Here is a 23,553-nt window from a genome sequence, read left to right as displayed (position 1 = left end):
AGATGCAACAGCCAGGGAGGCTAGAGATAAGCTAGGAGGGATGTAAAGTGAAATACTAAAAAGAAAAAAAAATGCCATGAAGTAAATTGTCTGCTTGGATTCTCATTTATTCACTGAGCCAACCTCACTGAACTGCTTCACTCTGTGCTCCGTGCTGGGTAAATGAGGGACATAGCAGCAAAGCTCCTGCCCTCCAGGAGGTCACAGGTGTGTAATGAGATAGTGCATTACTACAAAACAGACCTAGAATATAGGTATAGCGGGATCCTACTCTCATGGAAGAAGAAACTGGCCTCAGTGATGTGCCTGAAGTCACATTTCCAGAAGGAGCAGAACCAGGACTCCACCCTTAGCTCTCTGGCTCCCAGTCAGAGTCACCTAGGGACGCCTAGGTGCTCAGCGGTTGAGTGTCTGTCTTTGGCTCAGGCGTGATCCTGGAGTCTTAGGATCGAGTCCCACATCAAGATCCTTGCATGGAGCCTGCTTCTCCCTATGCCTATGTCTCTGCCTCTCTCTGTGTGTCTCTCATGAATAAATAAATAAGATCTTCAGAAAAAAAAAGAAAAAAAAAGAATCCTCTAGCTCAAACATTCTAGGCAGACAAAGCCCCATCCTCAATCCCCAGGACTTTGGTTGTACCTACTCCAGATCTCCCTGCCTGAGAAAGCCACTCTCCATCTCCTCTGGCTCAGGTGTCACCCTGAAACCTCCCCCCACCACACTGCCAAAACCAAGACTCTAGGCCTAAACATGGAAGTAAAGTGTGCCTGAGACACTGTCCTCACCAGTGACACTGGGTCCCCTCACTATCTTGTCCTGAAACCTAAGAGTCCTCTCCCGCCTCCCACTTCCCACCTCCATCAAGGTACAGCCCTCTGCCCTGGGCTTACTTGTGCTCAAGACATCACTTCTGAGACTCTGCCCGGCTGTGCCCAATGGTGTGGGCTGCAGGGTGCACAGGTATAGGTCCAGGCCTTGGCAACAGGTCAGCAAGGCAGACCTGGCTGGTGCCAGGGGTGAGGGGCACAGCCAGCTGGCACAGGATGAGCCACGGGCATCCACTGTGTCAGAGAGTGGCCTGCAAGCTGAGAAGACCTGGAGGGCAGGAGGCAAGGGGCTTGAGGTGGGGAGCTGGGATATCTGTGTCCCGGGATGGTCCCAGCTTTTGTTTGGTTTCCCAAAGGAGAAGAGAAGGGTGCCTGGGTGGCTCAGTCAGTTAGGCATCTGCCTTTGGCTCGGGACATGATCCCAGGGTCCTGGGATCGAGCCCCGTGTCAGGCTCCCTGCTCAGTGGGGAGCCTGCTTCTCCTTCTCTCTCTGCCCCTGCCCCCTGCTTGTGCTCTCTGGCTCTACCTCTGTGTTAAATAAATAAATAAATAAATAAATAAATAAATAAATAAATAAATAAATAAAATCTTTAAAAATAATAATAATAATAAAAGGAGAGGAGAAGCTAAGAGCTGCCTTCCACCACGTCTGCTGCTCAAAGGGCTTCCCATCCCTCATCTGAAAATTTCTTTCCTGGGGCACTTTGATGCTCACCCCAGTATGCCCTCCTACTCTCCAGGGGTTCTGGCCTTATTCTCTCTCCCGAGCCCTGTTCCCTCTTCCACCTTCCCTTCCTGACCGCCCTGGCCCCACTGTGTCTCAGACCATCAACTGTGTTTTGAATGGAGCCAAGATGAACTTAGAGAAAATCCTCATCAAAGACTGTAAACCCCCAAAGATGGCCCTGAGTTCCCCTCCCCCTAAGGCCCAGGCCGTGGCCAGACAGCCAAGTATCCAGCAGGCAGGCTTTATCCCTTCTGATGCCCTGGAGGAAGAGTCTGGCCCCTGGGACATGGGAGAGGGTCTTTGGCACCTCAAGGGCACATCCCCTCGATGTGCTGGGTGGGGTAGGGATGCTGAGGACCAGGGAATGATGGGAATCTGGCCCCTTCCGATTTTCCCCCACTTCATCCTGACATCCTCTCCCTTCCATAAGTAGTCTGGAATCCTTCCTTACCTGGTCGCCTTGGCAGAGCTGTGAATCCAAGCTGGAGGACAGAGAGCTCCCTATACTCCCCAGAGGCTTAGGCTTGTGGCAGCAATGTCGTTCTGGAGCAGATTCCCACTTCATGCCCTTACTACCTGGGAAGACATAAGTGAGCAGTGAAGGACCTCCAATAGGAGCCTGGCTCCTAGAGCCGACCCCTCCACTAAATCACCATGTGACTTTGAGCCAGTCACTGCCCCTCTTGACCTCAGTTTCTCTATCTGCAAAACATGAGGGTTAGACAGGCTGATGTGTGAAGGAGTCAGTACTGACATTTGGAGGCCAGTGATGCTCTCTTGCTAGGTGTCAGAAGACTGAATGGAGACAATCAGAGGTGAGAAGCAGAGTTGGCCTTATCCTCATCCCCAGGGGAGAAGAGAAAGAGGATGTTTCTAATGGATGTTACTTCCAAGTGTACTCAGAGAGCTGAAGGAACATTCCACATTTTCTGGAGGACACCAGGAATTGAGAAGCTGCTTCCTTCCGTGCTGGGAGGGACTTCTGCCTCCATGATTGCCAACCACAGCCTTCCCACCAAGGGGTGCCCCTGCATCCTCGATCATCCACACAGCTTTTCTGGGCAGCTGAAGAAGCCGGGCCAGACTTAGCTCCCTCCCTGGGGACAGCCTGAGAGAGTAGGCCAAGAACCCTCTGGGTCTCCTGACTGGCCTGATGGGAAGATGCCCTGATTCCTCGGCTGTTGCTCACTTAGCACTCTGCTTCTCTGCCTTATTTCACTGAGGACCACATAGCACAGGGACCACCTCAGCTCATCGAGTGTCCCAAGGTTCCTTCCCATTCTCCTCAGTAGCCACACATCCCTCCTTCTCAAGTGCCCCTGGTCCATTCACTCGAGTATCTCAGCCTTCCAAACCCCAGTCTCCCTTTTCTCTTCCCCGACTCCTCCCAACCCTACCCATCAGAGGCTCTTCACCTGCTGGCATGAGGCTCTTCACCTGGCTCTGCATAAGTTCCCTCTGGAAGATGCAAGGAGGTGGGGCAGGCAACCAGCTGCTCTGGTTGGGGCCCCGGTGAGTGTGAGAGATGACAGGAAGGCACTACATTTGAAGCTGCCACAAATAGGAAGAAGAGGGTAGGCGGGCAGGCAGGGGGCCCTGCGAGACCCAATGAGAGGGAACCGCCCACCAGCCTTTACCTACCTGTGGCAACTCTACAAGACAAAGTGCTGATTTTGGACCACCACAAACCGGGCTTACTGGAATGTCAGTGTGTGGAGGTGGGGTGGGGTGGGGTGGGGGTTACTATGTCTGGCTGTAAGAGAACCCAGATGGCTGAGCCCAAGAGGGACAGAGCAGGGCTGAAAAGCTGGAGCTGGGGTCCTTCTGGAGATAGGAGCTCAGCCGAGATAGAGGCAAGTGGTGATGATGATGGCAAAGACGTGATGCAAGGACAGAAATGGGTGCAGACAGACAAGAGCAGGCAACAAAGAAGGATACAGGGTGAAGCAGAGAAGACAGTAGGAACCAGATCTCACAGAGCAGAAGCCGAGGAGGCAGCAAAAACACCTTGCTCTTTCTTGGCCCAACTCTGATCTGCCTCTTCTGAGAAACTCTCTTATCTAGATGCTGCACTGAGGCCCCAGTGGGGGCAAGAGGTTAACTCCAGAACATAGCAAAATGCTGATGAGGCATGGCTAGCTATCAAAAGGGAGGCTCCATTAGCCAGGGAGCAGCTTTTTAGGCCAAGCAATTTCATTATTTTTATGAGCAAAAAAGATGCATCATTTCCGGAGACGCAAACCCTGCCCGGTCCATGTGTCTGTGTCACACAGTGTCTAGCCCAGTGTGACACAGCCCCAACCCGTCATCAGATTCCACCCAGCCATTGCATCTAGGTGGCCTGGAACACACAAAGACATTTTGGACTCTCTGCCATGAGCCAGGGGCATATTATCACTCTTTTTCTGCCAGCCCCGCCCAGCCCCTGGCTGCTGATCACCTTCCCTATGGCCTCCATCACTTCCTATCATAATTATCTTCTCATATAACTGACTCCTGCGTGTCTGGGAGCATCTCAAGGACAGGGACCACTGTCTACTCATTTTTGCTTCCCTTGTAGACATTTGCTGGGTTTTCTGGATGCCCAGTTCTTTGGATCTTCCCCCCCTCCCCCAGCCCCATGAGTCTGGAGGGAGGAAGAAGGCACTTCCCACTATAAAAGCCAAAATAATAAAGGAAATCTTTTAAAAATAAATAAATAAAAGCCAAAATGGCTGGCCTTGCATTTAATTCTGACTCCTTGTCCCAGCACATGAAACAGACATGTGACGTGGACTAGCCCAATTAGATACCCTTATCCAGACTGGATCAGAAGCCAGTGGCCCTGAAGTGGGGCCTCTGGCTTCTGTGGAGATCAGTGGAGATTCCACTTTGCACATGATGCCATGTTGTCTTCCATGGCAGCAGGGGAAACAAAGGGGTTCAGAGGAGGTTGTAGAATCCTATCTGAGCTGGTCCTGGGACATGTGGTCCTGGGGCTTCCAGCCTGTTCTCCAAGCCCGGCTCTGCAGCCTTTCCAGACATTCTGTGAGTTTCCCCAACATCTGTTAAATGAATTGCTTTTCTTAAATCCCCCTGAAATGGTTTCTATAGCTTAAATCAAGAATCTTGCATTAAAAAAAAAAAAAAAAAAAAAAGAATCCTGCATAATGTATGCCCAGAACAGAAGATGAAGCAACAGGGTTCAGGCTGGAATAGTCAAGGATGTGAGTGGCTAGCTACCTGTATAAACAGCTTCCTGCCTTTTCCAGATTGAGGAGTTCCTCCCACAGCACCCCTTGCAGTCTTGATCCACCCAAACTCCATGCCCCAAAAGCTAGAGCCCTCCAAGCCTCCAAGGCCACAAGTTTGCCTCCCCTACAGCCTTGCTGGAATCCCAGAGGGGCATCCACAGAAGGCCGCAGACTCGTCTCCAAGGAGGAGTTGCACACAATGTTGGCTTCTACCTACCACCGACCAACTCCACCCCTTCCTGGCATCATACTCTGCTCCCAACTCTCAAAAAAGTCTAGACAACCTCTTGATTAGAAACAAAAATGGAAGTGACCTTGGAGATTTCTGGGTCTCCAATTCCTGAAAGGCCTGGCTAGGAATGTCCTGGGAGGTGGTCCCTCAAGTTCCCACCCAAAATAGCCTCTACCTGCCTATCCCTTCCTTGCTCCCATCTCCTGGGCCCTGTCAGGTCTTCTGTGTTGTCAGCCTCCAGGTCCACTGTGACGTCATTGGCCCAACTGTGACGTCACCATGTTAGACATACCCGGGGTGGGTAGCACAGGCATGGGACCACAGCCTCTTAGCCAGGGAACCTGCACAGTGCCTGGACCCAGATGAGAGACCCAGACCATGCCAAGTCTTCAGGGAGAAGAAGGAGATTGGGACGTGGAGGGGAAATAGGATTCGGGGCCTTCCAGGGTCAGTGAGAGATGCCAGTGAGAACTGACAAGCTGGAGGGCTGGACAGAAGTCAGCAGGCTCCTGGCTCATGCACATTTACTTTCTTTCTCTTTCTGTCAATTACAAATTAAAACATACTAGTGGTAAACATTTCAAACATCAGAGAACAAAAGAACAAAAATGGAAGTTCCCCTCTTTCACAATTTCCCAGTGGTCAATGTGAATTGTTTGGTAATTATCCTTCCAGACATTTATGTATGAACCTACAAACAAGTAAGTGAACTTTTTAAAATATTTTATTTTATTTTATTTTATTTTATTTTATTTTATTTTATTTTATTTTATTTTATTTATTCATTCATGAGAGACACAGAAAGAGAGGCAGAGACATAGGCAGAGGGAGGAGAAGCAGGCTCCATGCAAGGAGCCCAATGAGGGACTTGATTCTGGGAATCCGGGATCAGGCCCTAAGCCAAAGGCAGATGCTCAACTGCTGAGCCATCCAGGAGTCCCTAAAATATTTTATTTATTCATGAGAGACACAGAGAGAAATACAGAGACATAGGCAGATGGAGAAGCAGACTCCCTGTGGAAAGCCTGATGTGGGACTAGATCCCAGGACCCCGGGATCATGGCCTGAGCCAAAGGCAGATGCTCAACCACTGAGCCACCCAAGCACCCTATAAATGAACTTTCAAATTTTATTTTTATATAACATGGATTATAACAATACATCTACTGTGCATGCAGCTCTCTGTATCCAGCAATCTACTGTGACCATCATTTCGAGCAAAGCATACACAGCTGCCTCTTACTTTTTCCTGACTGTATAGGGTTCCACTATAGAGATGGACAAATTTTTTTTTTTTGAGATGGACAAATTATATGGCATTCCTGCATTGTGTATTTCCAATTTTTCCCTGTTCTACACAAGACTGGAAAAGACCTCTGTATGGAAGTATATGCAGAGTGATTAAGAATATCAGCTCTGGGATCCCTGGGTGGCGCAGCAGTTTGGCGCCTGCCTTTGGCCCAGGGCGCGATCCTGGAGACCCGGGATCGAGTCCCACGTCAGGCTCCCGGTGCATAGAGCCTGCTTCTCCCTCTGCCTGTGTCTCTGCCTCATTCTCTCTCTCTCTCTGTGACTATCACAAATAAATAAAAATAAAAAATAAAAGAATATCAGCTCTGCTGAACTTAATCCCACCTCAGTGAACTTATGCAAGTCACTTAACCTCTCTGTGCCTTTTCCTTATCTATCAAATGAGGATAATAATAGTACTTGCTTCATGGAGTTCTTTTGAGAATTCCTCAAGTTAATTTATGTAAAGCTCTTAGAACAGTGCCTGGCCCAAAGCAAGCGCTTGACAATCGTGGGTTAACGTTACTATTGTACATCAACCCTTGCCCTAGTTAGGCAAGTATCTGCAAGTCGGCTTCCTAATAATGCTACAGTTGTAATGAATGTTCCTGGCTCAGTGTGGAGGACCAGAATTTGAACATCACACTTGGAAAGATTAACTACATTCCATTTTATTCTTTAGCCCCTAGTTGGAGACCATTGTGCTCACCCAATGCTGTCCTGCCCTTACGTCAGTCCGCACATTACAATAATTACAGCTTTTGGCATTTGGGTACTTAATATGTGCCAGGAACCCTGCAAAGCATTTTGACATGTTTTGCTTAACCCTATCGGCACAATGACACTTCAAGATGAAGAGTTTTATTCCTATTTTACAGGCAGGAAAATTGAAACTCAGAAAAAGAAAGTGACTGGCTCAAGACCACATGACCCAAGTTAGGGCTGCAATGTCCTGGAGAGGAAGGAAAGCTCAAGGAAGACTTGCTTGAGGGGCACCTTGAAGAAGTAAAAAGAGCCACAGGTGTGGTACAGTGGAGTCTCGATTCCCTTTAGGACTATGAGAACTATGTCTCAGGTGTTGGACTAGTTGCTGGGAATATAGCCCATGGAAATATGACCCAGACCCTGGAAATTCACATTTTGGTTACCAGAAGCCTTGCTAGATGCAGCTAAAATAGAAATTGGGATGCAACTCTCAGGACTTATTATTAGAATAGGCATACTCTACTTTGGGGGGCAAAGTAGACCCAGGGGCGTCTGGCTGACTTGTGCAGTAAGAGGAAGAAACAATGGAACCACGGGCAAAAGCCCTACTTCCTCTTTGAAAACCTCAAAACCTTCTCCAATCCACAGCTATGGCTATCTCCAACCCTGAGGCCAGCCAGCTGAGCTCTTGAGGTTGGCTCAGTGCATGGGTCCTGAAGCTCTGTCACAAGGATACTTATAAGGACACCAGGTAAGGAATCCAAGTCAGGAGGGGATCTGGGACTGTCATTGGTTCAGAGAGTTAAGCAGCTGTGTGGAAGTGACTCTGGACAGGGCTAAGGGTGGGGAGCTCCGTGCTTTCACCTCACTCTGCTCTGTGGTTGACACCTCCTTCCTCCTGCCTGACACTCACTTATCTCATCTCCCTGGACAGTCTGCCAGATGCAGTGAGTTCGTTTTGGCTTCACACCCTAGGGTGGGGAGATCCTGAGATAGGCTGCCCCAGCTTTCACATCTGCAGAAGGGGCCTCAAGACTCTTGCATCTTCCCCTGCACCCACCTGTTATCTTCCAGTCCTGAGGACAAAATTAAGAGATGTCTTCAAAGAATACCCGAACCCACCCATCCTCTCATCTCAATCATTCCAAGAGGATAGGAGATCAAAAAAGTCACAGGCACTGGATTCAAACCCAGTAGGGCTGATATATTCTTCACCACTATGCAATGCTACATACCATGCACATTGATGTCCTTTGCACCCTGTATGAAATGGAACAACTGAAGTCCACCTATATGTTCACTACATATTATGTGCAACCATGCAACAAAACACTGTGCAGCCAGGAAAAAGCAAGGGTACATTTACTGAGTGACTCCTACATGTTAAACCTCTACAATTGTCTCATTTAATCTTCCTTAAAATCTTTCAAGGTTAAAAAAAAATCTTCTAAGATAAGGATTACTAATGTCTCCATCTAACTCTTAATCTCAGTGAGTTTGAGCCCCACATTGTGTATAGAGATTACTTTTTTAAATGTTATGTATATATATAATAAAAGACAATGGTTGGCAACAATGCAGAGAAATCAGATGCTCTACAGATGTGAGCCAGCCAGGTTCCTCTTATTAATTACATACGTTTTAAAAATTACAACCATCCCAAAGCTGCTATGAACATGTGTATACAGGTGCTTATTTGAACACCTACCTGTTCTCTGTTCTTGGGGTATATGCCTAGAAGGGGAACTGCTGGGTTATACAGTAATTTTTTGCTTAACTTTTTTTTAAAAGGTTTTATTTATTTATTGAGAAAGAAAGACCATTCGAGAGAGAGAGAGAGAGAGAGAGAGAGAGAGCACAAGTGGTGGGGAGGGGCAGAGGGAGAGGGAAAAGTAGACTCCCTGCAGAGCAGGAAGCCCAATGCAAGACTCCATCTCAGGACTCCAGGATTATGACCTGAGATGAAGGCAGACGCTCAAACAACTGAGCCACCCAGGCACCCCTCTTTGTTTGACTTTTTGGGAAACCACCAAATCATTTTCCACAGCAGCTGCACCATTTTGCATTTCCACCAACAATGTATGAGTGTTCCAATTTCTCTACAATTTTTCCAAAATTCTTTTACTTTTATTTTTAGTTATAGACACTCTTTCCTTTTTTTTTTAAGAGTTTATTTATTTATTCATGAGAGACACAGAGAGATAGAGAGGCAGAGACTTAGGCAGAGGGAGAAGCAGACTCCATGCAGGGAGCCGGATGCGGGACTAGATCCCAGGACTCCAGCATCGCTGCCCTGAGCCAAAGGCAGACGCCCAACCGCTAAGCCACCCAGGCGTCCCGACACACTTTCCTTTCTTGGAATCCTTTGAAGCAGAAAAGTTTTTAATTTTATAAAGTCTAGTTTACCTACTATTTATAGTAGCAAAAAATAGAAATGGTTAATTTTATGTGATGTGAATTTTACTATGTTTAAAAATGTGAAAAAACAACCCAAGAATGGGAAAAATATTTTCAAATCATAATACCTGATAAGGAATTTGTATTCAAAATATAAAAGCAACTCTTACAACTTAATAAGCAAGGGCAAATAATTGGAGATCCCTGGGTGGCTCAGTGGTTTAGCACCGCCTTCAGTCCAGGGCGTGATCCTGGAGCCCCGGGATCGAGTCCTGCATCAGGCTCCCTGCATGGAGCCTGCTTCTCCCTCTGCCTGTGTCTCTGCTTCTCTCTCTGTGTGTCTCTCATGAATAAATAAATAAAGACTTTTAAAAGAAAAAAGAAAAAGACCCAACTATAAAATGGGTTAAAATGCTCATGCATTCATTTCTCCAAAGAAGATATACAAATGGCCAGTAAACATAAAGAAATGTTCAGGATCATACATCATTAGGGAAAGGCAAATGAAAACCACTATGAATACTGTTTTGCTCCCATTAGGATGGTTGTAATTTTTTTTTTAAGATTTATTTATTTGAGAGAAAGAGAGAGAGAGAGAGAGAGAATAAGTGTGAGGGGCAGAAGGAGAGGGAGAAAATCTCAAGCAGACTCTTCACTCAGTGTGGAGCCTGACACAGGGCTCTATCTTATGGCCCCGAGACCACAACCCAAAACTTCCTGTACTACACAAGTGGACACAGGTGAAATGTGAAGGAAAAAAAAAACAAAAACAAAAACAAACAAACAAACAAAAACCACCGAAGTTTCCCAGAATCCCTTGCAGTTAGGACTCTGGGTATGTGAATATGGTTCTGCTCTAGATACATTTGAGTAAAATTTGGAAGGTTAAAGTGAAGAGATCAAAGGCTCTAGGTCAACCATTTTGCAAGAGTGTCTGCACAGGGTCCAGAATCAAGATTTGAGACATCTTTTTCTTTTCTTTTTCTGAGGTGGATCTCAACCAATTTATGTTGAATGAATAAGTGAAGCATGCAAAGAGGAGGAAGAGCTCTAGGCAGAAACTTGGAGGCAGGAGAGACAGCTCTTCTGGGTTCCTGCATCTTTTGCTCTTCTTTCAAGGGACACGATAATCTCTTCAAGGGCTTGACCCCTTACAAATGCTTTCATGCTCCTTGTAGTCTTTAATCTCACAACAGCCCAGTGGGGCAAGCAAGGCACTGTTCTGTCTGCTTGCTAATGGGAAAACTGATCTTTGGGAAGGGAAAGTGATTTGCCCATGGTCTCATGGCAACTTGGTGGCTTACTGAGAGAACATAGGCCTCCTGGCTCTGAGGTTTGGCTCTGACTTGCCTCCCCACTGCAGGGAGCAGACCCAGAAGCTTCCTCAGTGGGCTGTAGAAACTATGAGATTCAGAAGTCATACAAAGTAATGGTGGTGATAGTAACCAAGAGGAGAAAAAGAATTGGAACTTTTCTGTTGTTATGATAGATTTCTTTTAGTGAGTTACTTCCTAGACATCTATTTCCTCATTCATTCCTATGAGGTGGCTATTCTTCCTCCTATTTTACAGATAAGAAACTGAGCTCAGGTGGCTCAGTCAGCCTAAGTGGCTGCCTTTGGTTCAGGTCATGATCCCAGAGTCCTGGGATCAAGCCCTACATCTGGCTCCCTGCTCAGGGGGGAGTCTGCTTCTCCCTCTCCCTGCCCCCAGCTGCTGCTCTCTCTTGCTATCTCTCTCTCTCTCTCTCTCTCAAATAAGTAAATAAAATCTTAAAAAAAAAGAAAAGAAAAGAAAAGAAACTGAGCTCAGAAAGGCTCATTAACGTGCTGGGATCACACTGCCAATAAGTAGCAGAGCTGAATCATAGGCCAAGTATGTTGAGCTTTTTACCATCTTTGGCTCATGTACAAAGAACAAAGCATCTAGGACCACAGGTGTGATACTGTGACACTGAGAGACAGTGTTCATGCTTGGGGCCAGAAGAACCTCCGAGCCCTGGTCAAGAGGCACTGCCAAAGCCAGACAGCTTCCTCCAGCACGAGAGGCAAGAGTCTTAGATACCAGGAAGGCCCATGGTTCTGACTCCTGCTGCCTTAACTCTGTCATAACAGATATTTACAGATGCCAGGTAGATGCGTAGCAAACCCGGAATGCAAATGTAACTCAAACACTCAGGCTTTACCAAGCCTGGAAGTAAATGAGGATATGTTAAAAGAAATGGTTTAAATTTCACCCCAACCCAACCTTGAAACCTTCCTCAGTTATTTTGCCTCAAGGTAGTTCATTATTTTGGTTAATAGCCCAAGGCCCCAGTCAACTGGACTAAATTAAAATGCTACCTCTGCTACTCTAGCTTGCACCTTTTTTAGTACATGTGCTGCTGAAGCGAGCTCTAGCTTGCACCTTGAGCAACTTCTGAAACATGCCTTAGCCTCAGTTTCCTTATCTATAAAATAGGACTAGTAATAGATCTTGGGGTTGTTATGAAGGTTGTAGCAGGCTGTGCATGGAAAGTGCCTAACCCAGCACCTTGCACAGAAAAAAAAGGCTGGATGAATGGGAACTGTGAGGGGGATTTTATCTGGGGAGTTTTGGGGATGGCCTGATGGGCTTTCAAACATGCTACCTGAGGGATGCCACCAGTTGTCTCCATGGGGAGCCAAGGACACTGTCTCCTGGGAATCCCCAACACTGAGCCAACAAGTCATGCCTACCATACCAAAGCAATGTGCTCTCAGTAATAGGAAGAATATCCCTCTCATATCTGGGTCCCCCTCTGTCAACAGAGGGGAGCCAAGACAGCCCGACTTGCTTTCTGATATATCAGAGCCCCTCATGGTAGCAGTTCCTTCAGCTCTGACAAGTAGGTTTGCTGGCCTATCAGACCCAGTGGCTGTTACTCAGTGTCTTGGCCATTTCACTCTCCCAGGGGCAGTCCTTGTACACAATGGCTTCCTGGATTCATTTCAGCCCACAGTGTCTGAACCTCAGTAGACTCCAAATCTTCTGGCCGTCCAAAATCTCCCAGTCTGGACCACAGACTATAATAAGGACAATGATGAAAAGCTTTAAGAGACAGAAAGTGTTGAAGGAATAAAGAGCAGGGAGCTTTCCTTCTGCTGTCCAGAGAAGGCCAACTTACTGTGTCACTAATGACTCAATGCTTCAGTGGCTTTCCAGACCCTCTGGTTTAGCAGTCCCTTCCCTGCCCACTACTAATGTACATGACCTCACTTTATCCTGCCAGAGGAGGTAGCATCTCTATTCCATAGAAAAGCAAATAAGACTCAGAGATTTTAAATGATTGGCCCAAGGTTATATAACAAGCTAGAATTTGAACCCAGGTCTAACTCCAGAGCTAACTCCTAACTCTAAGAATCACAGAATCTTTTTTAAGAACTAAATGAGCAATTTGGAAAACATATGAGAGAAATTTAAAGACACCATTCACAGTAAAAATCTTTTGAGGTACACCCGGGTTGCTCACTTGGCTAAGCATCTGACTCTTGATTTTGGCTCAGGTCATGTCTCAAGGTCATAAATTCAAGCCCCACACTGGGTGTGGAGCCTACTTAAAAAAAAAAAAACTCTCATCTTGATCAAAACCCACAAGGCATCCAACAGTATTACCACCTGTAGATTTAGTCATTCTTAACACTTTAAAGAAAACCAAAGAGGTCAACACAAGGTGGCTGAAGAAACTGAGGGTCCTCTTTTCTGTACAGGATGGGCAGGCACAGATTCTAGAAGACTTGTTCCCTGTGGATTATGGCAATGCCAGTCTCTGCTCTGCCCTCAGCCAGAAGTTGTCTAAAGCTCATTGCCCTGAGCAGTGTCAGGAACTGAGGAGGAACATGTTCCAGCTGGCTTTGGAGCATCTCTTCACAAACTCATTTCCCATAGAATACTCTTAAAGTAAGAATATATCAGAACACCACCAGAAGGTCACGACCTCCAGATTAAAGGAGACATCCCAGTCTCACAAAACAACAGAGGTGTCACAAATTAACTGCTACAAGAAATGATAAAAAATGTATTCCTATTTTGAATAGACAGTAAGTACTGAGCACCACAGTCACTGAAACTATAAGACTAGTTGCAAGACACAGTAAAATTATCAAATATCTTAAATGCAATTCAGTATGTGGTTGGAGAACACATTAATTAAGATGAAAGTGAAGAAATATTTGTTGAAATGAAGCAATGCATTTGTGCACCGGGGAATAGTTCAGGAAGCTTGTAGGACTTCTTGATGTGTTAGTTCAGGTCCTCCTGGAAGCAAATGTCAGAAGGGGATTAAATGTGGGATAGATTTATTGAGGAAAAGACTCGTGAGGGAAAACAGGCAAGGAGCCGAGGAAGCTGGGAGAGCTGGCAGGAGATGGCGCCAGTGAGACCCGGATGGAGGACAGAGAGGAAGGAATGAAGATTGGGCTGGGAAAGTCTTAGACTGTGATGAAATTTTAAGAAAGTTTCAGCAGAGCCACGGGGTCTTCCTCAATCTGAAATTGCCCATTAGAAGACTCGTTGGTCTCCCAAGATAGCCCTGGCTTCCAGCCCTTGCCTGCTCAGTCACTGCCCGGGGGCAAGCCATGGGAAGTGTGGTCTTGGAGAGAATGTGGCAAGGGATTTCTGCCATTACGGTGGGCCCTGCACAGTGCTTGGGTGTGGCATACCATTTATTAAAGGCAATGATTATGTCACAGCAGGATCAATCATAGAAACGTGTTTATTTTTATTATGCATATATTTTTCCAATAAATTTTATTTATTATTATTTTTTCCAATAAATTTAAAAGGGTGAAAATATCACTAGCCTTGATTGCATTTTAGAATGCTACATTACATCTCAAAAAACATTTTGGAAAATTCTGAGTTCCTTTGATGCCTAGCCAAGGATAATTGGGTTTGTGGAAAGAAGATACAGGACAGGTGGGAAATCTGGGTTCTAGCCTAGTTCTGCCACCAATTTGCTCTGGGAACTTCTTCAATCCATTTCTTTAGTTTTCACACCTTAAAATGGGTACAAACAAGAGAGGCTCATACCTGTCTCTGGGGACCTGCAGTTCCAAGTCCCGTAGAGACAGGCTCCTGGGCAGAGGACTTTATGGCAATGTGACTGCTTTTGTGGCATCAGAGGCTGCTTGCACTCCCCACCCTGTACCCACTTGGGCATGCCAAGCAGGAACCTAGCTGCCCACCACCCTCTACTTGTGGCCTTCCGGAGCAGACTGATTCAGCTTCTGTATTTTCATTTCCCCCCTGTCAGCTGTTAGAGCAGCTTTGAGTGCTGGAAGGTGAGGAGGCTTTGGAAGGGGGCTGTGGTAGACAAGGGGGAAGGTGTCACCTTCCAAAACAACCCCTGGCCACTTTGAAGCAGACTCAACACCACCCCGTTTCCAGGAAACCCTCAGAGGCTGAGCGAAGGAGGGTGTTTTTAAGAAATGTAGCCTGGTGCAAGATTGCAAGGCCTCCCGGACAGAAGGGGGACAAGCCAAGAGCCTGAGGTCCAATCAGATTTGGAGGGGGATCAGGGAGCAGAATGAGGTGGACAGGGGTTAATGGTGAGATCAGGGTATGAGGTCCCCAAGGGTGAGGTCTGTGTCTCCTTCATCTGACTAGGAGTTCCTAGATGGCCGTGTCCTGGTCTCCCTTTGAGATGAGGAGGCTTGTGTCTTGCATTAAATCAAGAGTTTAATACGGGGCCTCCAAAACGCAGCCTCATCAATTTATCTCCCCAAGTCTAGTGGCAAAGCTTCCCATCTCCCAAAAGTCTGCTTCTATTAAGGCTCTCCACTCCACCCTCTGCTACAGGTCCAGCTCTGCCACACCTTCCTGAACTGCTGGCTAATTGGTACCTGCAGCCTCCTCTGGACTCCACTGCCTGTCTTTGGCCTAGGAACTTAAGCTAGTTCAGTTCTGCTTCTTCAGTCGGAACCCTTTCTCCCTCTGAAAGGGGCAGAGGCTTCCAGCTAACCAGTGCACTCCTGATGATCAGCTCTAACTCTGGGCATATACTAACAGTCCACAAAGAAGACCATGTCCAGTAAACACGAAAGAAGCCACCCCTACCTGCAGGCTGGCTGAGCATGAGGCACAATGCTAACACTCTACACCTGTCACCTCAGCTCCTCCCTTCAAACCCTTGTGCACACCGGTCCTTGCTAGGTGCTGGAGACACTATAGTCAAAAGCTGACAATGATCATTGGAGTTGACATCCTCACAACAACTCTGGGGGTTAGGCATTATTGGTCCCATTTCATATTACCTAGGATTATAAAGTCAGTAAGCAAACTTCATGTTCAAAGTCAGATCTTCTCTCAGGTAAAAGGCTTTTTAAGAAATTGGAGATACTCTTTAAAAAAAAAGGGGGGGATCCCTGGGTGGCTCAGTGGTTTAGCGCCTGCCTTCGGCCCAGGGCGTGATCCTGGAGTCCCCGGATTGAGTCTCACATCGGGCTCCCTGCATGGAGCCTGCTTCTCTGTCTGCCTGTGTCTCTGCCTCTCTCTCTCCCTGTGTCTCTCATGAATAAATAAATAAAATCTTAAAAAAAAAAAAAGAAATTGGAGATACTGGGTTCTACAGATTTAACGTCCTAGATAAATAAGAATACGGCTCCTGCCTATCACATTCATTTTATGAAACATTTGGCTCCTTGAAGAGATGGCTGATCTCAGCACTGGGCTGGGAAAATACAGGTAAGGCTGGAACAGCTTGAAGTGCCAGAAAGTAAGAAAGTGCTCAAAGAAAGATGAGGACACAGGACCCAAGCACCAGTCTGAAGGGGTTACCACTGGCCCAACTGAGGACAATTAGGCATCAAAATAAATGATAGGGGTGCCTGGTGGCTCAGTCAGTTAAGCATCTGCCTTAGGCTCAGGTCATGATCCTAGGGTCCTGGGATGGAAACCGCCCCCTCCACCCATTCCAGCTCCCTCCTCAGTGGGGAGTCTGCTTCTCCTCCTCCCCCTGCTTGTGCGCACACATGTGCTCTCTCTCTCCCCTCTCTCTCTGTCAAATAAAATATTTTTTTTAAATGATAGGAATGGGGGCAGCCCAGGTGGCTCAGCAGTTTAGCGCCGCCTTCAGCCCAGGGCCTGATCCTGGAGACCAGGGATAGAGTCTCACGTTGGGCTCCCTGCACGGAGCCTGCTTCTCCCTCTGCCTGTGTCTCTGCCTCTCTCTGTGTGTGTCTCATGGATAAATAAAATCTTTTTAAAAAATAATAGGAATGGATTATAGCCTATTGAAAAATGGGAAAATAAAAATAAAAATGGGAATCCATGAATCCATTCTGATATAAATAAATGAGCAAACAAAGGGAGAAGGCAGATCTCTTCTAATAAATGCAGAGATAATGTAATTAGAAAACCACCATTTGAAAAAAAAAAAAAGAAAACCACCATTTGGTGGTTACCATTTGGTAACCATCACACATACAAAAAAAAATGATTCAGCAACTAACTAAGGGATACTAAAACTACAGGGTGGATGTGAGATGCTTTTTGGAGTTGGTCTAAAACACCTCTTCCATACTGCATCTTTACAGTGTCCATATTATCAATATCAAAAAATCAAAGCAAAGCAAAAGAATTTTAACATCCTTAAATCAAGAAATCTTTAAGATCATTTAGATAAAACATCTGTGGACTTTTGTCCACATATATTGTTTGTGAGAAACAAGATATTTGTGTCATTCTTGGCATGTGTCCCTACACAATTATTGTAGGGAAAATAGGCACTTTGCAGTGGAGAAGCCTGATACCTCAACCAAGCAATTCAAACTCAACATGCAATGGTTCAAATAAATATCATCTCCTTCCTGATATGATGTACTGAGAGAGAAGTATCTTTTCTGTGATATGCCAGTCAGAAATGCAAAATTTGAATCTAATCAGGAGGGGACATCAGACAGACAAATTGAAGGATATTCAACGAAAAATTGGGTTATTACTTTTTAAAATGTCAGGTCGTGAGGGACACCTGGCTAGCTCAGTGGAGCATGCGACTTTTGATCTTGGGCTCAGTGAATTTGAGCCCCATATGGGGTGTAAAAATAAATATGCTTTAAAATGCCATATCATGAGAAACAAAAAGATACAAAGAATTTTCCCAGATTGAAGAGAAGAGTTGTGAGAATTTAATGGAAATTAAATTCTGGATTGATTCTAGACAAAAAATTATATTGTTAGAACCTTGGTAGTAGGGGCGCCTCGGTGGCTCAGTAGTTGGGCATTTGTCTTCTGTTCAGGGCGTGATCCCTTGAGTTGTGGGATTGATGTCCCACATCGGGTTCCCTGCGGGGAGCCTGCTTCTCCCTCTGCCTGTGTCTCTGCCTCTCTCTCTGCGTCTCTCATGAATAAATACATAAAACCTTAGAAAAAAATAGAACTTTGGTAATTTCTAAAAACTGGAGTAAAATCTATAGATTATAACATCTTGACTTTAATAACTGTATTATGATTGTGTTTGTGAATGTCCTTGCATTTTTAGAACACATACCCTTAAGTATTTAGGGATAAAAGAGCATGAGCTCAGCAATTTACTCAAAAATAGTTGAGTGGGGCAGCCCTGGTGGCCCAGCGGTTTAGCGCCACCTTCGGCCCGGGGTGTGATCCTGGAACCGGAGATCGAGTCCCATGTCAGGCTCCTTGCATGGAGCCTGCTTATCCCTCTGCCTGTGTCTCTGCTTCTCTCTCTCTCTCTCTCTCTTTGTGTCTGTCATGAATAAATAAATAAAATCTTAAAAAAAAAGTTGAGTGTAGAGGAACTGGGAGAGGAGATGAAATAACAAATGAGGTAGAATTTTTAATATTTGAAAAATCTGGGTGAAGAGGATATAGGACTTTTATTCTTCTTGCGACTTTTCTATAGATCTGAAATGATCTAAAAATAAAAAGTTAAAACATTTGAGCATCAATGATTTCATTGGCTCTTCATGTAGAAGTTGGAAAAAAAAAAAGGTCTTACCACATCCTTATTTTACAAATGTGGGTTACAAGGGTGTAGAGAACTGAGGGTATGTTGCACAGCTGTTAAGTTTGTGGTGCAGCAGGATTTGAACCCAGATCTCTAAGTTTCAGATCTAGGGCTGCTCTTCCACCTGGGTTTGAAGGATCAGGATTACCCAGTCCCTGATGGGGATGCACCCCACACTCAGAGCTTCTATCTCTCTCTCTCTCTTGTTTAAGATTTTATTTATTTATTCATGAGAGACACACACACACAGAGAGGAGAGACACAGGCAGAGGGAGAAGCAGGCTCCATGCAGGGAGCTTGACGTGGGACTCAATCCCAGGACTCCAGGATCACACCCTGGGCCAAAGACAGGCGCTCAACCACTGAGCCACCCAGGGATCCCCTCTCTTTGTCTATCCTAAGAAATTACACTGTTCAAACTATTCTCACCCCTCCCCCATCTTAAAATACCTATGCAACTCCATTGAGTGGATTGAGCCCCCTTGCCTGCACCACAACCTGGAAATAGGTCTATCTGAGATGCCTCTGACTCAAGACTAAAACACGTCTGTGAAGTAGACATCAAAGCCAACAAAGCCCCTTAGAGGTGCTAGATAGGTCAACAGGGTGAAGGAATGAACTAGTGAATGAGTTGATGGCAGCACTTCCACAGACTCTCATTTTAGCCTAAAGATTGTGGATAGTTGGAGACGGCTTTTCTTCTTGGGGCCAGCTCAGGAGGGGCTGGTGAGGGGCCATCCAAAACTCTGTAGCCCTCAACATGATTCCCCCAGGAACCAAAGGGCTGCTCTAGGGGATCCCTGGGTGGCTCAGTTGGTTTAGGGTCTGCCTTCAGCCCAGGGCATGATCCTGGAGTCCGGGGATCAAGTCCCAGGATGGAGTCCCACATCGAGCTCCCTGCATGGAGCCTGCTTCTCCCTCTGCCTGTGTCTCTGCCTCTCTCTGTGTGTGTGTCTCATGAATACATGAATAAAATATTTTTTAAAAAAGGGAGTGCTGCTCTATTCTCCTAGCATTCTCATTACCCATGAGCCATCCACCTAGGTGTTGTGGACCACAGGGGTAGGAGAGACTGAGCAAAGGCAGAAGGGCTCAGTGGCCCGTTGAGATCTGGAGCCAGAAGATGGGTCTCTGGAGTCCCACTCAGGCAGATCCAGGTCTACTGGGCCTGGAGCTTTTACAATTTAGGAGGCCCTCTTTAAACAAAGGAAAACAAAAATTATAAATATGAAATGTATACTCCTAGTGAATATTTATTTAGAATAAGAAAAGAAGTCATGATAAATCACATTTTTTTTTAAAGATTTTATTTATTTATCTATGAGAGAGACACAGAGAGAGGCAAAGACATAGGCAGGGGGAGAAGCCCAGGATCACGACCTGAGCCAAAGGCAGACGCTCAATCACTGAGCCAGCCCAGTGCCCTAAATCACATCTTTTAAAAGCTAAAAAATACCAGAAATGTCACAAAAAATTTGTATTAACTGTCCAGCGCACCTCTATACTACTTTTTAACAGAATAGCTACTGGTATTTCACACTTCAAATTCTTAACTGTGATTAAAATATCTCATTTATGTACATTTTATAAAAATACATGCACACATGACTTGGCTCCCCCACAGCGGAGCCCTGAGCTTAAATTTACTAAATCTACTAAAACTAATCTACTTCTGTTCCACTCCTTCTGGACAAAAAGTTTTGAGCTTAGGAAGGGGGTGAGCAGGAATTCTCTCTTCCAAACTTGGTTGCTCTAGAAAGGCCCTAGAGACCTGCTGGTTCTCACTCCTCCCTTTCTCAAAAAAAAAAAAAAAAAAAAAAAGGCAATTATCAAGAAAATTGAGCCTTGGAAAGCTGAGGGCTCCAGCTGTGCTTGTTCCACAATACAAAGGGTTAAACCTCTGACCAAAGCTGAATGCAGCCACCATGCAGGCCTCTTTCCTTCCCTCTGAAGGGGTCTTGATCTTTCCTGCCTCAGGGTCTTTGCACATTGTTCTCTCTGCCTGAAATGCACCCCCTACACACCCCATTTAAACCTCTTTTCCACATTGTCACCTGGTCAAGATTTAGGCATCTGTTAAGTCTCAGTTTAAAAGTCAGTTTCACAGGGAGGCTTTCCTGATCCCCTTTCTCTTAAATTAAATCACTATAATTATTTATTCACTGTAGTTCTATCCTGTTAGCACCACAAAGTCTGGGCCTTGTTTGTCTGTCTCTTCGTGCCTGCATTTTTGCAGTCTAGTGGCACAGTGTCTGGTGTACAGCGCCTGGCACACGGTGGAGCTCAGTATTTTTGAATGAATGAATGAACAAAGGAACTTGGTGCTGGTGATGAATAAGGGGGAAATGTGGAGGTAGAGCACCCCCTGCTGGACACCAACGCACCAGGGACCCAGGACTCCTTGCCGGAAGAATGATGGGGTGATACATTTCTCATCAGAGGAGTACTTAAGGACCCTAGCCTCATTTACGACTCTTACCAATTTATGCCTTCTAACGTCTGTGAGTTCCATCCCAACTCTGCTCCCAACGTCCAGGGAATAGTCTGAGCCCTGGGCTCAGCCTCCCCGCGTCTTGCCAACCACCTTATGTTCCTCCCAGCTCCATAGTGACCGCCCCTGAGCCTCCCCACAATTAATATCCCTCCCCCCTGGACCTTTAGCTTTGAATAAGAATAGTCCCAGATTCTTCCATCGATTCTCTTTCCTCCTCCTCCTTAATCAATCAATCGAGAATGATTGGCTGGGGCACTGGGGTGGCTGTGGGGAGGGAATGGTGGTCAGGGATCATGGAAAGTTGGGGGGGATGGGGCTGGGGTGGGTGAGTGTGTTTCTGGAACATATCCTGTTAATGTTAGGGGCAGAAGAGTGGGTTTGCTCTTGGGGAGAAGAGGGGGATGAGAAGATAGATACCTGGGATGAGATATTTAAAAATGATTGATGAGGAACTCCTGTCTACTGCCTTGACTGACAGAGTGTGAAGTATCTCTAGATTATACAGCACAGTCTATGTGTGGTGGGGAGTCTAAGAAGATTAGACTAAGAGAAATACAGGGTTTCAGTGAGAGAGGGATCGGGCTCAGCAAACAGGATGGAGGCTCAGAGAAGAGGTTGGGATTCAGTGAGGGGAGTGGAAGCTCAGTGCTGAAGATGGAGGGGCAGCACAGAGAGAGCAGGAGTTAATCTTGGGGAAAAGGGTAGGGATCAAGAAGAAATAGAAGTCACTCCTCTGGTGGGGAGGAGAACCAACCATACCTATGTCTCGCCATAGTGGTTCCCATTCTTGGCCCCTCCCCCAGCCGTGCCCCAAGTGGGTCTGGGGAAGAGTGACAGTTACTTAATGACCCTGAGTCCTGCTAGCTCTTCTGAGCAGCCTGTGGTCACTCGAGGGCTAAAGGGGGTTGAAGCCAAAGTCCCAGGTTATTGATCTCTGGCCCCAAAGGTCAGCATCAGGGGCAGAGGGAGTGGTGTTGCCACAGTGGGGGCCTCAAGGGACCCCACAACGTGGGGCTGTGCTGCACAGCCTGGTTTTCATGTCTGCATCCTTGGCTCCCTGTGACCTGCTCCTCCTCACAACACATACATCCCCACTCCATCCTGTCTTGCCTGAAACTTTATCTAGAGATGTTTCAGAATAAACTCTTGGTATCTGGACTTTTGAGCAGCTAGAGAGCATAAAAGCAGGGACTTGGATGGAATTACTTGCAACTGCTCCCACCCCTAAGACAAAGACCTGTGAGTCCATGAACTCATTGGTGAGCTCTGGGAAAGTACCAGTCCGGTGGTCAGGAAGGACAGCCGCAATTTGCTACATGGACTTAGGCAAATCTCTTAACCTCTATGGTTTTCTTCCTTTCTTTCCTTCTTTCCTTCCTTTTTTTTTCTTTCTTTCTTTCTTCTTTCTTTTTTTCTCTTTCTCTTTCTCTTTCTGTGTGTTTTTCTTACATGTAAAATGAAGGGATTGAATCAGATGAGCTCTAACATTTCTTCCACATAAACAATATAAGATTCTTTTTTTAATTTATTTTTTATTTTTTAATTTTTACAATATAAGATTCTAATGAATCAAGTAGGGACAGGGGCTGCCAGTAAGGGTTAAGGGTATGAATTAGGTTAGGTTCAAAAGATGGTAAAAAGAATTCTTGGACTTAGAAATAAAACCTGGATCTTACTCTTGGGTCATTATTAGCCATGGAAGCCTGAGCCTTCATTTATTCATTCAACAAACATTTAATAACATTTAATAAGCAATTACTCTTTTCCAAGCTTTATGCTGTGTGCTGGGCATACAATGAACAAGACAGATGTAGTTCCTGATGTCATGGTGTTACATTATGATAGCCAATGGGAGAGAAAGACAAATAGCCAAATATAATAAAATGGGGGAAATACTCTGTTATAGAAGTATAGGGTACTATAAGAACAAGTGAGAGGGGTGGTAGGTTAGTGAGTGGATGGAGGCGGAGAGATTCCTGAATGAAGTGACATCTATGTTGGAGCCTAAAGAATGAATAAGTAGGGCAGCCCCTGTGGCCCAGTGGTTTAGCGCCACCTTCAGCCCGGGGTGTGATCCTGGAGACCTGGGATCCCTGCATGGAGCCTGCTTCTCCCTCTGCCTGTGTCTCTGCCTCTCCCTCTCTGTGTCTGTCATGAATAAATAAATAAAATCTTAAAAAAAAAAAAAAAAGAATGAATAAGTAAAGGAAAAGTGAAGTATGGGAACTGATGCTTTGGGCAGAGGGTTAAGCACAGAAAAACACCAGGAAGTAAAGGAGAGCAAGGGTATGGAGGCCCTGGAAGGCTAACTGACAGGAGTCAAGAGTATAAGTTTAGAGGGAAGTCTGGTTTTGGGGGTAGAGACCTGCTTCACCTGCAAAACTGAGATAACCACATACCCCTCTTGCCTCCTTCCTTTTGCAGCAACTGTTTTCCAGCGTCTGGTAAGACAATGAATGGGAAAACACTTTGTGTTTGCAAAAACATTATACAAAGTAATGCACAGACAATAGAAAGAGGCTGAGGATCAAGCTGGGTAAATCTGGCTTTAACTTAACTTCCAGAGGAACAGTGGGAAATCAACCAAAATTGAAGCATTGAGCCTCTAACAAATTTGCCCAAGGTCACACAACTGGGGAAGGATGGTACAGGGATTTGAATAAAAA

At 45.8% G+C, this 23,553-nt stretch overlaps 1 protein-coding gene and 1 long non-coding RNA gene across 13 annotated transcripts in view; one reads left to right on the top strand and one right to left on the bottom strand.

Moving 5' to 3' along the window:
* The window catches only part of ZNF683 (zinc finger protein 683), a 10,799-nt gene extending 5,460 nt beyond the window's left edge, over nucleotides 1-5,339 (bottom strand). The window contains exons 1-4 of one of the 9 annotated variants that reach the window (XM_072827661.1): nucleotides 4,777-5,188; nucleotides 2,970-3,051; nucleotides 2,006-2,130; nucleotides 891-1,095 (exon numbers count right to left, since the gene is read on the bottom strand). In XM_072827661.1, coding sequence (XP_072683762.1) covers nucleotides 891-1,095; nucleotides 2,006-2,130; nucleotides 2,970-3,051; nucleotides 4,777-4,860 — 496 coding nt within the window. In that variant the 5' untranslated portion in view covers nucleotides 4,861-5,188. Of the gene's footprint in view, nucleotides 1-890; nucleotides 1,096-2,005; nucleotides 2,131-2,969; nucleotides 3,052-4,776 lie in introns of those variants that run through there. The other 8 variants (XM_072827662.1, XM_072827670.1, XM_072827664.1 and 5 more) reach the window with 8 other exon arrangements.
* On the top strand, nucleotides 5,298-23,553 carry LOC140634134 (uncharacterized). Of its 4 annotated transcripts, XR_012031661.1 has the most exons (5): nucleotides 5,298-5,720; nucleotides 7,188-7,330; nucleotides 7,663-7,765; nucleotides 13,139-13,468; nucleotides 15,228-15,946. It is a non-coding gene; the product is annotated as an uncharacterized lncRNA (long non-coding RNA). The 4 variants fall into 4 exon arrangements; XR_012031662.1 differs by lacking the exons at nucleotides 13,139-13,468; nucleotides 15,228-15,946 and adding an exon at nucleotides 23,312-23,553 and having other exon boundaries at nucleotides 5,300-5,720; XR_012031660.1 differs by lacking the exon at nucleotides 13,139-13,468 and having other exon boundaries at nucleotides 5,300-5,720; nucleotides 15,228-15,944.

This window comes from Canis lupus, chromosome 5 (assembly GCF_048164855.1).
Source record: "Canis lupus baileyi chromosome 5, mCanLup2.hap1, whole genome shotgun sequence".
NCBI lineage: Eukaryota > Metazoa > Chordata > Mammalia > Carnivora > Canidae > Canis > Canis lupus.
The sequence above is the reverse complement of the archived record's forward strand: the minus strand, read 5'-3'. Positions and strand labels throughout refer to the sequence as shown.